Source organism: Gymnogyps californianus, chromosome 1 (genome assembly GCF_018139145.2).
Source record: "Gymnogyps californianus isolate 813 chromosome 1, ASM1813914v2, whole genome shotgun sequence".
Taxonomy (NCBI): Eukaryota; Metazoa; Chordata; class Aves; order Accipitriformes; family Cathartidae; genus Gymnogyps; species Gymnogyps californianus.
Window position 1 is genome coordinate 212,024,802 of NC_059471.1, and position 14,925 is coordinate 212,039,726.

Genomic DNA, 14,925 nt, shown 5'->3' on the forward strand with positions numbered 1-14,925 from the left:
GCCCCGCTGCTCCCGGAAGCTCCCGCTCCTCCCGGAACCTCCCCCGCAGCTCTCGGCGCCACCCGGCCCGCCATCGGCGGCGCACACGGCGCGCCGCCACCCGGCCCCGCCTCAGTGGCGCACAAGGCTCCCGCCTCGCTTGGCTTCGCCTCGCCTCAGCCGCCGCCGCCGCTGCTGCCGCCGCCTCAGCGCTGCTCGGTGCCGGTCCCGCACGGCCGCCCCCGGCCTCACCGCCCGCGGTAGCGGCTCCCCTCAGCTGCCGGGCCGCTCTCCCGGCCTCGTACGTGTGCGTGGCCCGAGCGGGGGGTTTCCTGGCGGTTACGTTGAAAACACGGGTGGTCTGAGGGAAGCTGCGGGTTGTTTTCCCGCCTAGCAGGCTTTGCTTTCTTGCTTTGCATGTGCTTGTGTAAGATTTCATCTCTCCAGCGTTATAACGGAGCTCTACAGCGACAGAGCTTCCTCTCTCTCCTCAAGCAGGGCTGCATTTCATTTTAATTTGGGGAGAGTCAAGTAATAACTGAATAATCTGTTCTTTTTAAGCCCTATGGCTCTGCCGTCGTGTCTGTGCCTGCGTGGAGGGCCGAGTCGTTTCCGTCCGATGCTTTCCTCAGGTGCTCTCACATCTGCCGTTGCAGGCAGTCTTCCCCAAGCCCTATCACACATCAGTTGTCTGGAAGGTTGATAACAATATGGAGATGCTGCTGACCCTCTTCTGCGTATGCAAGATAGTCTTTGTTGTTGTTGTCTGTTCTGCAGGGCGAGAACCAGTTATTTTTCTGTATTTGGTGCTGAGCAGGTCATCCATGCTGCTAAATACCATGACAAAAATGAAACATTTTTCCCCACTTTTTCCCTTTCCCTCTCTCCCATCAACTTCTGCTAATTAATTGATTTTGTTGCTAGAATCATATTGCTGAAATGCAAGTGCACTGACTGATGGTAACAAGTTTAAAGTGACTTAGGCGCTTTTAGTGATGTTCAGCACACGTATCTCAGTGTGCTGTTGGTTAAATCGTGCATAACACACTGCCAGTGTCCCTTTTGCGTATTCTTTGTAAAAAAGCCTGTGTTTTCTTTTATCTTGAGCTTGCCTTAGGACATGATTGCTGAACTTCCATTAAATCTGGTTGCTGTCAGCTGGGATGTTTAGTTTGGATCAGAGAATATCTTTTGAAAAGTGATGTAGAAAAGCTAATCCATCTGTCGTGACTTGGATAGGTTAATGTAAAGCCCCGATAGCTTGGCTGCTCTCTAAGCTGATTCACAGGCCTCAGTTGGCTTAAGATTTTAACTCCTGGGAAGGATAATTTGGAAACTGTAGAATGGTTGGATGTTGCCTTGAGAGGAAGCCACTCAGTAAGGGAATAAGCAATGGGAATAAAGTTATACCTTTTATAAATGGTATGCCTTTTTCAGGTCTGAGTTTGACCCCCACATGAAATAAATGGAACAAGTAGCATGATTTGCCAGCAGTAGCCTGTAATACTAGCCACAAAAATCATCAGAGAAGGTAGAAGCAGGCCGAACATTTTTTTTCCATAATTTGTAGTTCAAGTGCAGTTGACTTGTGCTAAGGTGACTGATAAATGTGGACACTTTGACATATTCTTAAGATTGCACTGATAACTATTAAAAATTTATATTCAGAGAGTTCATGTAATCGTACGTCAGGTAGTCAGGTTCCCAGGCTGCTGTGTGAGCTGTGTTGCATTTTTAACTCAAATGACGCAGTGGTAATTTTATGAGATAGAAGAAGCTTCCTGTCTGAGGGCTGCAAGACAAGGTCTATTCTGAAACCTAACATAGGGCTTTAGAAACCTAACATTGTAGTGTTAAGTTTAATTTTCAGTTGCAGCTAATTTTGTTTATGAACAAAAGGTGTTGCCACCCTTGACAGTGTGGCTAATGTGAGATACCAGAATTGCAGCCTTCACTTAACGAAATGGTATTTCAGCTTTCTAACAGCAGAAATTCTCACTTCTGTACAGTCAACTGAATTTCGAAAAAATCACTTTTTTGGTGCAACTTTTTAAAGTGTCACTCATCCATAGAGTTATTGCACCCACTTGTGGAGGAGATCAAAACTGCAGAAGCTAGATGAGTCTTCCTCTTTCTCGTTTTCACCTATTTTAGATTTTAGTGATAATTCAAACCACTGAAGCTGTATAATTTTCTGTTATTTTAAGTTGCAAGCCACCCTTGAATCTGTCCACTGCAGGAGAGAGCAAGCTGTGTTGAAAACAGCTTCTGCCATGAGATGAGGTTCTAGTATGTATTTGTAACTGATATAGGTAAGTATTAATACTGTTGTACAAACCATTACTATAGCTGCTTGTGGGATTTAAGGTACAATTGTGGTAATCCGTGTTTGAGAAAGATACACTGATACTTGCAAGCTTATGTAGAAGAATTAGTATGATCAATGGAACAGGATTTCCTGTGAAGGAAGACTAAAAGAGGAAGACTTATTCAGCCCAATCAAAAAAAGAGTTTAACAAGGATATCACCTCGAGGGAGGCTATTCTCCCCCTCTGTTCTGCTGAGATCCCACCTGGAGCTGTACTGCATTCAGCTCAGGGGCCCCCAACATAAGAAGGACATGGACCTGTTGGAGCGAGTCCAGAGGAGGGCCACGAAGATGATCAGAGGGCTGGAGCACCTCTCCTATGAAGACAGGCTGAGAGAGTTGGAGTTGTTCAGCCTGGAGAAGAGAAGGCTCCAGGGAGACCTTATAGCAGCCTTCCAGTACCTAAAGGGGGCCTACAGGAAGGCCAGAGAGGGACATTTTACAAGGGCATGTAGTGATAGGACAAGGGGTAACGGCTTTAAACTGAAAGAGGGTCGATTCAGATTAGATGTAAGGAAGAAATTCTTCACTGTGAGGCTGGTGAGGCATTGGCACAGGTTGCCCAGAGAGGCTGTGGCTGCCCCATCCCTGGAAGTGTTCAAGGCCAGGTTGGAAGGGGATTTGAGCAACCTGGTCTAGTGGAGGGTGTCCCTGCCCATGGCAGGGGGGTTGGAACTAGATGGTCTTTAAGGTCCCTTCCAACCCAAACCATTCTATGATTCTATGATATAGTTCACTATCTACTCTGTTGATATGTTTATATTATCAATCAAAAAGGCTATAATTCTTTCCAAACATAGGAGGTGAATTTGTTGTAGCAAGGTATATGAGGTTTTTATATTTTTAAAGCTGTATACTGTGGGCATCATACAGAGCCTCCTTTGTTTCCTCTGGATGACTGGGAACCTCTTGGAACTGCTATGCTGGGCTGCGCTTCTTTTGCATAAGTTTGGTGGAAAGCTTGATCTTGTATTTTAGAGTCACAGCAAGAGACCACGGCCATTGTCCAGCTGCAGCACTTAAATCTTAAGTGAAGAGTTTGAGACATTGCTGGCTCAAGAACAAATGGGTAACAGCTAACTGAACTAATGTGGGATAGAAATTGGAAGATAAGCAAGTGAGGTTCTAGAACAGTTTTTCATACAAATAGTAGTAAGGTACATAGTAAACCTACAGAGTTTTAAGATGGAGCTTCATTGCTTTAAGAAAGGATTATAGAACATATTTTTGAACAGAATTGGGTTTAATAGGTCAGGGTTGCTTTTCAGGACTTATGTTACATAAAAACAATTTGAACATTTGACCACTATGACCTACTTCATCCAACAAGACTATCTTAAGAAAGAGCCTGCCCTGTGTACATACTGAGGAAATGGATTTATGTACGTTAGTTTTAATCCTGCTGATAACCAGAAATATTTTGTACTACCTATTCCTTTTAACTGCTTTGTGGAATTAAATGCAAATCTAATATGTAAGAAAGCTGATTGTTGCTGCATGCTCTTAAATGTTTCACAAATGTGCAGTAGATGTTATAAAAGGATAAAGATGAAGTAAAAAATGAAAGTGCTAAAATTGGATATGACAGAGAAGCTGTTCTCTCACTGCTAGTACTCTTCATTGCTAGAGACCCCACAGAGCCTTACTAAACCCTAGCTGAAGTCAACAGAAAGATTCCTGTTGACTTTATGGAAAGTTTACGACCATCAATGCTAAGAATGATAGAGATCTTTAAGATTATCTCGTCCCTCCTGGTGTTTAAACTGGTTTGCTTCTTTGCACTGTCTTTTTGCTTACGATTCATGCTGATTTTCAGGATTTCAGTCTTACAACTTAGTAACAGAGATGAGCTTCCTTGAAATAAGAGTTTCTGTGCTGAAAGTGCCCCGTAGCTCCGCAGTGAGATGGGACTAATGGTGCATCTCTAATGCATCATATTCTTCTGCTCCCTGGTGTGCCTTGCAGCTAGAACTGGATTGAGAGAGTGAGTGGACAATCTCATCTTCCTAGGGAGCGTTAGGTTGTGGGCTGAGGCACTGAGCTGCAGGTGCAGAGCCTTGCTTTGGGCATATATTCAACTGCCTTTTGCACGGTGTTAGCCACATCATTCCCAGTAAGAGAGGCTGACGTGCTTTGGTCACGCTAACTCCACGTGCCACCTAGACTTGCAACACACGGGTGACTTTTTGACCTTGCTTTTTGGGGGAAGAATTGAGTCATTTATGTGTTTATTTGTGATGTGTGTAAGGTGGAAATAGGTTCTAGTTCTGATTCTTTCTCAATAGCAGACAATTTTTACCACTGAAGTCCTCTTGGTAGAAGGGTTTTTTCCACTTTCACAGTGGAGTGTGTAGTCCTGTTGTGGTAATGCTATGTTGACAGAGCACTTCACCCAGATCAGAATGAAACAATTTGACTGAAATGGATCAGTTTTGTCTCTGTGTGTGTCTGACCTTTGAATAGTCAAGGAGGGTGTCTTCAGCCAGCATAGCTACTCGGCAGCTGATAGGACTATTACAACTATCTAAGTCAGGGATTTGACCCAAACTTCTGCTTCTTTGAATTTGACTCTGAAACCACCAGGTGGAACTGAAAATGTGAATTGCACTTGCCATCCCATGTCCCTAACTTTCTCCAGCAAGTTTTATTTGTTAATTTAGAATGCAGAAATGAACCTTTTAACTTTACTCTGAAAACAAATATTGACTTTGTTTCATAGTAATCTGGACTTTGCACAGGAGGGAAAAGCCTGACATTCCTGAAAATGGCAGCTGAGACATCCACAGAAGTTCCAAAAACTGCTAGACAATTCGTCCTTAAAGAAGAGGTATTTGCAGGTGTTTCTTGTATTGTCTGTTCAGGTTGTTTTCAATGTTCAGAAATAATGCTGATACCTCTGAGAGACTATACAAATCGGCTGATCATGAAACTCAGCCTTGTTTTCTGTTCCTTTAAGATGATGAACTACTAAGAGTTGCCTTAACATTTAGGACTGTACCTTCTTCGATGCTTTCTGAAAGGGTTTGAATTTAGATAATTGCTTTTTTAAAGACATTAGTAAGGAGGTAGTAAGATTTTTTTCAAAAATACTGTGCTTGCATCTTCACAGAATCAGAAAATATGAGGTCATGAGGAAGGAATTTGGAGGTACTTCTGGGTGCTTATTAGGAGCACTTTCACCCTGATTTAAACTGCCTATATTTGTTTCTGTTCTCTTTTAAGTGAATTCTTAAAAGTTAATCTTTGGTGTTAAAGGCAGGTTTGGCAACAGCGTCACACTGTTGTTATAACACAAACGCAGTTTCTTTTATCCAGCGTTCTTTCCTTGGAATGAACACAGTCTTGTAATTTCTTTAGGTTTCAAGGTACAAAACTTTTTCAGGAAAGAAGAGACTCACATTGTTGGGATATATTTATGGCTCTTCCCATTGGGTGGTTTTTTAATATGAATATTTCTCAAGCATAAAGAGTTTCATTTTTGTAAGCTTTTTGGGTTCTCTATTAAGACCTATGTTTTTGCAGGTAACGTTTTCATTTTATCCCCCCCCCCTCCCCCTTTTTTTTTTTAATATTGCCTCTTAGTTCTTCTCCTTTGGAATATTGTACTCTTTGATGTCACTGGAAGTTTGTAATTAAATCTTACATATTTTAAGCTATTTAGTTTTTTCAGTCATTTTGTGGGATTAGTACAGGAGAGTATTTACTGTGCCTCTGCCAGTGGCCCTTATGTTAAAAGTGGTTCTGTAACTCTTCAGTAACTACGTGGTCTGATGTTGGAATATCTTCTTCCATGAAAGTGGCGGCCGATCTTATTTCCTTCTTCCTGTTTATGGGAACCCACGGTCAGGCTATTGTAAGCAATAGCCCATCAAAGTAATAGATAAAGCAATAAAAATAACTCATTCTAAAACAGTATGGTAAGCGCAACACATCCTGCAAAGTGTCCTTAGGCCCTAAATAGGCAATTTAGCAAAGCAGAAGTTCTGCTTCTGGGCCAGCTTCTACAGGTTTTAATTGTGCACCTGACGAGGCAGGTGACAAAATTCTCTTTTTCTTCTAGGGAAACCTGGCAACTTCCAGTTTTCTCACCCTGTAGGCTGTTAGCAACAAGGGTTTCACCTAACTTTAGAGGATTGTGGAACCACTTCCATTGTAAATATTTATGCTAGATGTCCTATAGTACTTTTTAATTATTGCTCCATGACAGTAGAGGCCAAAAGCTGTACTTAAGAATACCTGATTAAAAACAAGACACTTTGTTTGACTTTTTTGTCTTGTACACATAAAACCTACTTTTTTCCTTTTTTTTTTTTTCTTTTGTCTTTTTGGACCTTGCATAGGTCTAATTTCTGACAGACTAGGGATTTCTTTTTCCTCTAAGATTCCTGGGGACAGTGATGTGGTTCTGATTTCAGCCATTTTCCCCTTTCTGCTTAGCAAACGATAACTTGGTGACAGGGGTAATGATCTGCCAGTTCTGTTGAATGCTGCAGCAGTATGGGACCACAATCAATAATCTAGTCCTTTGTGTTCTCTGCAATGTTTAAAAAATTCATTAACACAAAACATTTGGCTGTGTTTACTTAACTGAAGTATATATATTCCTCTCCTTGGACAACCAATGGGACATGATTTTAATCTATTTCTGTTTTGGATCTTCCTGTACTCTAGTTCTGCAGTGATTTAGGAGTGAATACAAAGCTATTTAAAAGACACCTGAATGCTTCCAAATGGAATTACGTCTTGTACCTGTAAGGAGCATAATATACTTCATCTTCTCCTTTCCTGCTGTTTTTGTGACCACAAAGCCATTAGAAAGCCCTTTTGAGAACACAGAGCTCTCCTTTTCCAATTCCTGTTATGTGGACATATTATACTTTCCAAAATAAATGCTAAAACTCCTACATGTAAAATACGTGTAGCCACGTTTACAACCATAGGAATGCTATTGTTATTTCAATTGCCTATCAAAATAATTGTTCTGAAGAACACATTTGAAGAATTACGTGAGTTCATCCAGCTCAGTTATAATTTACTGGACACCTGAATCACTTCTGATTTGCCTTCTGCCTCCAGCTGATGCTGTACTGTGCTTCTGTACTCTAGTTATAGCTGCATCATATACTACATTTCATTTCTCTATATTCTTTTTTTAGTTGGTGAATCTCTCACTTCTCAGTTCAAGATCTGCACGGCCACACGGGCCCTATTTGCTCCTTGTCCTGCACTAGAGGATTGTAGTGTGCCAACCACATGAATGACCTCTCGGACTTCATCCTTTGCTACAATTTAATGTTGTGGGTTTTTTCCCAGATCCTCTTTTCCCCTTGCTTATGCTTGCTCCGTTGCTGTCAGCAGTGTGTCTCAGACAATAGGAAGTGATTTGTTCATCTTACTGATTACTTCTGATTTCTGTGGTCAGACCTATGGCCAACTTGATAAAAAATTCTGGAGACAAGCTTCTTGTCTGCCTATACCTTTAGCAAAGCTTAAAATACAAGTTACATTAAAAGAAGTAAACTGCTGGGCTAATACCTAGGGATTTTTCCCTTTTAAAGGAATTGCGTAAAAGATAAGGAAACATCACAGGGCAGATGATAAACTCATTTAGCTCAGAAAAGACATTTTGTAATAACGTTAATGCCAAGCACTCAATCAGCAGCTCTCAGAAATCCTAAAAGGGCAGGTGTGTATCAGCGCTCGTGGTTACAGAAAACTGCGGTTACACAAGGCCACAGTCTGAGATCATGGCAAGAAAAGTTTCAAAATAGTTTGGTTTTCCATCTTGCTTGCTTAGCTATTAGGCCATGCTCTCTGATAAGTGGGCACTCACGATCGCCGGCGTAGCTGAAGTCTGTGCGGACCAGTGACCCTTTTTCAGCTGAAACGTGACCTTTGCAAAATCCTTCTAAAAAGATGAGGACTTTCCAGTACATAAAATCCCACTGAATTCATTGAAACTTGGTTATAGAAGTCACGTTAAGAAAAGTTCCTGGGCTTATTTTCTATTCCTGTTCAAGAACTTGGAGTAAATGTTTTTTTCCGTATTAGCTACAGGAATGTTGTTGCCTGTTCCTGCATGTATTCTGATGCTGAGATTTTGTCTTCAAAAGAATCCAAAAATAGTTGTGTTGTTTCTCCCCTTAGCCCCCACATATCTTTGGGATTACTCTTCTAATGTATTTAACAAAGAATTCTTTATTTTAGGTAATTGTAGAAAGAAAATGGTTGAAGCTTGAAGAAACAACTTACACTGATCCCTTTGGTAAAACCAGGTAATTGCCTCTCTGGCATTTCAGATTCCTGTAATGTTCCCAATTGTACGGACTAGGCCCAGGCTAGAGAATATGAGTGTTACAAACCTATTACTCAACACGAGATTATTCATTGTGCAATTCCTTTATAGTTTGTACTGTTCAGAGAAAAAAAGCCTTACTCTAGCAGATGTGCTAGGGTGTGGGATCAAATTTGGCTTCTAAATCCTTTTGGGCACATTGCACCCTGGTTTACCTTGCACTTCCAGTTCCTTGTACAGGCGCTATGCAGAAGCAAGTTCTAGCCATGCAACTAGACTGTGATGATCAGAGATTCCATCCCGTGGCTCTTCTGGTTCTTCATTAAGGACTCCTTTTTCCCTGCTGATGGTGCTGGATCTTGCATACTATTCACAAATTACTGTCCTCTTGTATGTTATCACGCCTGTCTTCTGTATGCTTTAGTTTTGCTGTATTTATCTAATGTGACAACATGGCTTTACTTCCCTCCCCTCAATGTGTTAGATTCTGTAGATTGCTTTCTCTGGTGCCTCCCAATTCATCGGCAAAGTATCTTTTTAAAAAATAGCAAAGATTGGAGCTTTTGTGAAAGGATTTTTGGTTTTTACTCTTCCCATTGCTTATTTTGAGAGAGCGGCTTTGGTCTTCCTTGCCTATGTGCTCCTTGTGTGCTCAAGTAATTGACCTGTGAGTTCACAATAACTTACACTATAAACCTTATGCAAAAGCAAGATAAAAGATAGAATGCATGTGGTCTTGTTACAAAACTGTCTTTCAAAATCTGACATATTTGTTTTATATATAAATTGCTTTATTTTGCGCTTTTCCAGAATCACTTTTATAAGATTTGCCTGTTCTGTGACAATCATTTATGTCTTTTCCTTACTTCTAGTCATCTTAAACAATCATTAATTAACTATTTTCTCTCTCCCTCCCTTAAGTAGGCAAAACAAAATTATACTGCAGACTTTTTATAGTGCCAGTATATGACAGGGCCTGCCTAAGGCCAGCTGCTTTCTTATGGGCCCTCACTGTGTGATGGTGTATTTTGCTTTTAAATGAAAGTAGCAAGGGTAGAAGACGACTTATGTATTCATTTGTTCTTTTCTCTGTGTTAAACAGAACTTGGGAAAGTATAAAGCGTACTGGCAACAAAAACGGTGTTTCAGCTGATGGTAAGACATTGGTGACTTTTTTTGTTTGCATTTTTTCCTGTGAAAGTTCTTCTGATAAATTCACAGTGCAGACTTGGAGCCGATCTGTTTCTGAATGAATGAGGCTGCGGAACAAATAGCTCAGCAGAGCGTGCTATACCCCTGAGCTAATGAAATGCTAACTTAAGTGCTGAAGAATCAGAACCTTACTGGTAGGAGTGTTTCCCCAAGATCATTGTATTCACTTTAGAACAATGGAGCAATTTCAAAGACGTGATGGATGCCCGGATACAGAGTAGCTCACAGACTGGTGAATTGGGTCTGCTGTTAGCGGCTAGGGATAAGGTTCTCTTTGGGCAAGAGAGGCACATGATTTAGCCATGAAAGGGGTGTAGGAGGGGGTTCCATACAATGGCTTCCAAACAGTCTCTGCAGACAAGAGAGCCCTTCCCTAGATACTGGTGGGCTGAGGCTCGGTCTTGCTTGGTATGTGTGCCTCTCGTTTGCTGGGGTACTTTGAAGATCCCGTTTTGTGCTTTTATCTCTCACCACACATGGTAGAAGGAGCTTAAATTCATTGTTCAGGATTCTGGAGCAGGCATCTAAATGTTTAATGCTCAGAGTAACAGTGCTTGGGTTCCTTTCCAGATCTAGCACTAAATACTTTCTGCTATACTCAAATGCTATGTACTTGTGTCTTCTGTCACTATTTGTAGGTGTAGCAGTGATAGCGGTACTAGAGAGAACTCTCCACTACGACTGCGTTGTCCTAGTGAAACAGTTCAGGCCCCCAATTAACGGCTACTGCTTGGAATTTCCTGCAGGTAAGTGACTGAAACATTACGATGAGTCACATAAAGCTGACAGTTAAGTGTGTTTAGATGTGCTTGGAGCGTCAATCTTAATGAAGTGGCTCTAACCAGAAAACCGTGGTGAGCTCTGTAGCTCAGTGTGCTATTCAGAAATAGGAATATTTGATAATGAAGAATACAAAATGACTTAATTTCAGCAGATTGGAGACATTTTGCACAGCAGTCTGGTAGTAGAATATTGCATTTCCCTCCACTCCTCCTTTCTCTAAGAGTCAAAGCATTTGGCTTCTTTCCCTCATGAGAATATTAATGCCATTTCCTGGGAAGGTAGCGTGCTTCTGTAGATGATCAGTTGAAGACATGGGCAGCAGCATGATGAACCCAGGAACTGGAATCCTTCCTAACGCTTCAGTTTATCCCTCTGTAAAAATAGGGTAGTGAGGATGTTTCACCTCTTCCATAAAGCTGGATTAGATCTTGGGGTGGGTTTTGAGGTTAAGTGCTAGCTTTTTAATTGTTCTTGTGTATTATTTATCTCACAGGCCTCATTGAGGAAAATGAGACTGCAGAAAGCGCTGCATTGCGAGAGTTGGAGGAAGAAACTGGGTACAAGGGGGAAGTCGTTGAATGTACTCCAGGTCTTTGCTTTTTTTTATTTCCCCACCCAAAGCTAATTCTTTCTTTGATGTGTACTCTAAATGTCTAAAATGCTCTAAACCAAAGGAAAAATCTGTGCAGAAAAGTGTACGTAGAACAGCAGAGTGTAGTATGCCATGGCTGTACCAATGCGACTTTGGTCCTTGATTAGTCAGTTACTGAGCTTCTGTTAAACATACAGGACTAAAGTAAAAGTTTGATGTCTATAGGGGAAAACTTTGCTATTAATTAAGATCCTTTACACAAAACCCAATTATTCAAGCTGTGATTTGGCATTTTAGTATAAAGGTCTAAATTGCTGGCCTTAATGTGAACAGCATCCGTGAACTTAGGTAGAAAAAATAGCTGCATGATGCAGTCTGAGTGGAGGTCACCCTCATGTCAGCTGTGGGGAGGTGACAGTACTCAGGTTTTCCAACCAAAAAGAAGAAAGGGGAGAATAATTGGAGTAAATCCAGAGATCCTTTGGAACGTGACTGTTGCCAATCCAATGCTTCCTACATAAAACAAAATGAAGGCAAAATGAGGATTGTAAGTAAAACTTGAGAAGGTAGGTAAAAGGTGAGGCAACTTACATATGATTTCAAGTAAATGTCATTACAGTGGAGACTTGGCTCTTGATTATTGGGTACAACTGCGTGCTGGGGACTGAGAGAGATGAAGTCAGGTGATGGCAAAGTTAGACTCTAACAGGCTGAAGAGGTCTATAAGGGAATTGTAGTTTACAGTTTAATCTTCAGTCAATGGAATGGAAAGTAAACCTAGGTGCTAAAAACAAATCTTGCAAGGAATCTGTAAAAGAGCTGAGAGTTACAGAAACATTACTTTTAAGAACATGTGAAAACAAACTTTTTACAACTCTTCCAGCATTACTGTATGCCAAATATATGTTCTCCTATTGTATCAGATATATTTCTGTGAAAGCTTTTGTTAAAATGTCAAGGTGCCCGACTTCTGCTTTTGAAAAATTAACCTCTACATGTGCTTGTTGGCAGCTCTCTGCTTGGACCCAGGTTTGTCAAACAGCACGACGCACATTGTGAGCGTCACCATTAACGGAGATGAGGCTGAGAATACAAGACCTAAGCAAAAGCTCGGTGAGTTTTGTGCCATTTATTTGAAAATTCTGAGAAGATAACAAGCTCAGTCCCAGCTGATTTAGATGCTGTACGTCCTTCAAATCATATCCTGCAGTCTAGATAAGCAGAGCCGTGTTTCTTTGCTGAATTCACTGGGGAGGCCTGGATGTTAAGTGTCAGGTGTTGGCACACCCAGAATGAGAAATTTAGGTGCCAAACTTCAGTGGGGCTGTAAGCACTTGTGAACCTAGATATTCGTCTTAGTTGTGGCTTGACCCTGGAAGTAACTACAGTGCTACTCACAATCAGTCAGCTATCGAAATACTTTTTAGTTGTAAACTCTAGTGTATTTCAAAACTCTTAACTTACTACCTTTTCTTTTTTTTACTTGCAGATGATGGAGGTATGTTATGTAACTGTGCTCCCATTGACAGTAAGGTCAAGTGTGATCTTTGTATGGCAAGTTTTACTTAGAAAATGTCAGTTAAAACTGGTTTTTATTTGGGCTTGGTTAGTCTCCTGACCCTAATCAAACATGCATGAGATTGGCTTTGGCCTAGACACGAAAATTCCTGTAGGGCATTATCGCATCAATTGTCTTCAAGTATTGCACCTATAGCACCAGCATCTTGGGAAATACAAATTACCGAATCCACAACAGCTGTAGATCAAACCCCAAAGACAACTAATTCAGATAGACAGGGGAGGTGTAAGCCAACACAAATTCATCAAGAACAAACCCTTTGTGCTGCTTTGGTCTTCAGACACAGCTACAGTCCATTACTGTAACAGTATAAGCCAAACAAAAGTCCCCTTCGACAGTGTATTTTCCATTCTCAGAAGGGAGAAGGTCTCCTTTTAGAAGCATTCTTATCCTCCATAGCTGTCAGCTACACTGTTTTTCCCAGCTCTTTCCCAGTTTCTTTCTGCCAAATCTGTTTTTTAATGAGCTCAGTCACTGCCTTCCCCCATTTAATTGGCCTTTTTGCGATATGTGAAGGCTCACAGCTTTTGGATGGTGATGAGCATTAAACCAGTTTGTTTCCCCTTCTGAATTCTAAGAAATGGGACACTGACGTAGACTTCCTCTGCTGTTCACTAATTTAAAGGTGCATAAAATTTTTTTCTTCTCTCCTAGAATTTGTGGAAGTTATTTCACTTCCAAAGAATGACCTACTGCAAAGAATTGATGGTAAGAGCTTTCTGACACATTAAATGCACTAATGTGAGCTTCAGGAAACCCTTAGCTTCTCTTCTCATAGCTCCTCGTGGCATTTCTCATGCTAGAATACTGTATCTTAAACAAAAAGCTGTAAGAGACTTGGCCAGGTAAGAGAGTTAGCGATAGCATTAGGTGTTAGCATTAAGAATTCATGTCTGGAATGGTATACATCTTCATTTTAGTAAAGGACTTAAATTTCTGTAGAGGAGAAGTTTTAACAGCATCTCAATTATTTTTTTTTTCCCCAGAACTCATAGCAGAAGAACATATTGCAGTGGATGCCAGGGTTTATACTTACGCACTGGCCCTGAAGCGTGCAGCAGAAAAACCGCTCCAAGTTCCTTTTATGAAGTTCTAAAACTAGACGATGAGAAATTTAGTGGAAAACTGCCCAATTCAGATGGCTTAGAAGTATAACTCTTCTTGTACTAAAGGTCCTTTGCTTTACTTGTAGAGCAAACAAAAGTATTTGTAGGAATGATTCTGATATTTTTATCTGGAATTATGTAACTGACAAAAAGCATTTCTTCTACCTGCTCAGTCTATCAAGCCTTGACAGAATAATCGTAATAAAAATGCTGTTTAATTTTCAGAACTGCTTGTTTCTCACTACATTCATCATTGCACTTACATTTCCGTATAAGGAAGATGCTGAAGTACCTGTAGTTGGTGTTGTAACACCACCTGTTCAAAACGAGGAAGACAGCAGGCAGAGCCCACTTCCCTCTTGTCCACAAGCAGCAGCATTTCAACAACTGTAGGTAGTTTTCTGCAACAGGAGCAGCAAGAGCTGCCCAGGACACAGCGTGCATGCTCTGGCTGCAGTGTTTGAAACTGCAGTTTCAGGAACTTCCTTTTATGGTTCAGACCTGAAGATGTTGCTTCCTTCTCCCAGCCTTAACTAAACTATCTGGAAAGAGAAAATTGGTTTGTTGATTTGTCAGAACAGACTCTGACAAGGATGATGACAATAACAACAAAACAGCCACTGGTGCAAACCAGAAACACTGCAGGACCCAACCAGGGGATGCTGCTTAAGGTATGAGCTTACTTAACATGCCCCCAGATAGCACAGCCTTGCTCTTCTCCCTCTCCCTAGGACGCATCCATGTGCCGAGGCTGCACCTTCGTTCAGTCTCATCACTTCTAGGTAAATCTTTTGCCAAACAAACCTTCAGTGTATCTGCGCACAGTCGACTGCTTCTAATTATGTAAACAACCACCACTGCTTAAAGGTTAGGATCTAAGAGTTGTAATAAACATATACTAATATCAAAGTCTCGCCTCTGAAATAAATTTGGATGAGCATGCATAATTAGGAAGACTTCCCTAGCTTAGAAATGAAGCAGAAAACTTGCTTAAGATTTTCTTACCTTCAC

At 41.1% G+C, this 14,925-nt stretch overlaps 1 protein-coding gene across 1 annotated transcript; it reads left to right on the top strand.

Annotated features, from left to right (window-relative positions):
* The first annotated feature begins 156 nt into the window (after positions 1 to 156).
* NUDT5 (nudix hydrolase 5) lies at positions 157 to 14,141 on the top strand. Its single transcript, XM_050896110.1, has 10 exons — positions 157 to 286; positions 5,067 to 5,174; positions 8,555 to 8,622; positions 9,745 to 9,797; positions 10,493 to 10,600; positions 11,131 to 11,226; positions 12,241 to 12,346; positions 13,027 to 13,031; positions 13,463 to 13,516; positions 13,795 to 14,141. Exons 2-10 carry the CDS (start codon positions 5,112 to 5,114, stop codon positions 13,902 to 13,904), a joined length of 663 nt encoding a protein of 220 aa, XP_050752067.1. The 5' UTR covers positions 157 to 286; positions 5,067 to 5,111; the 3' UTR covers positions 13,905 to 14,141.
* Positions 14,142 to 14,925: the final 784 nt, after the last annotated feature.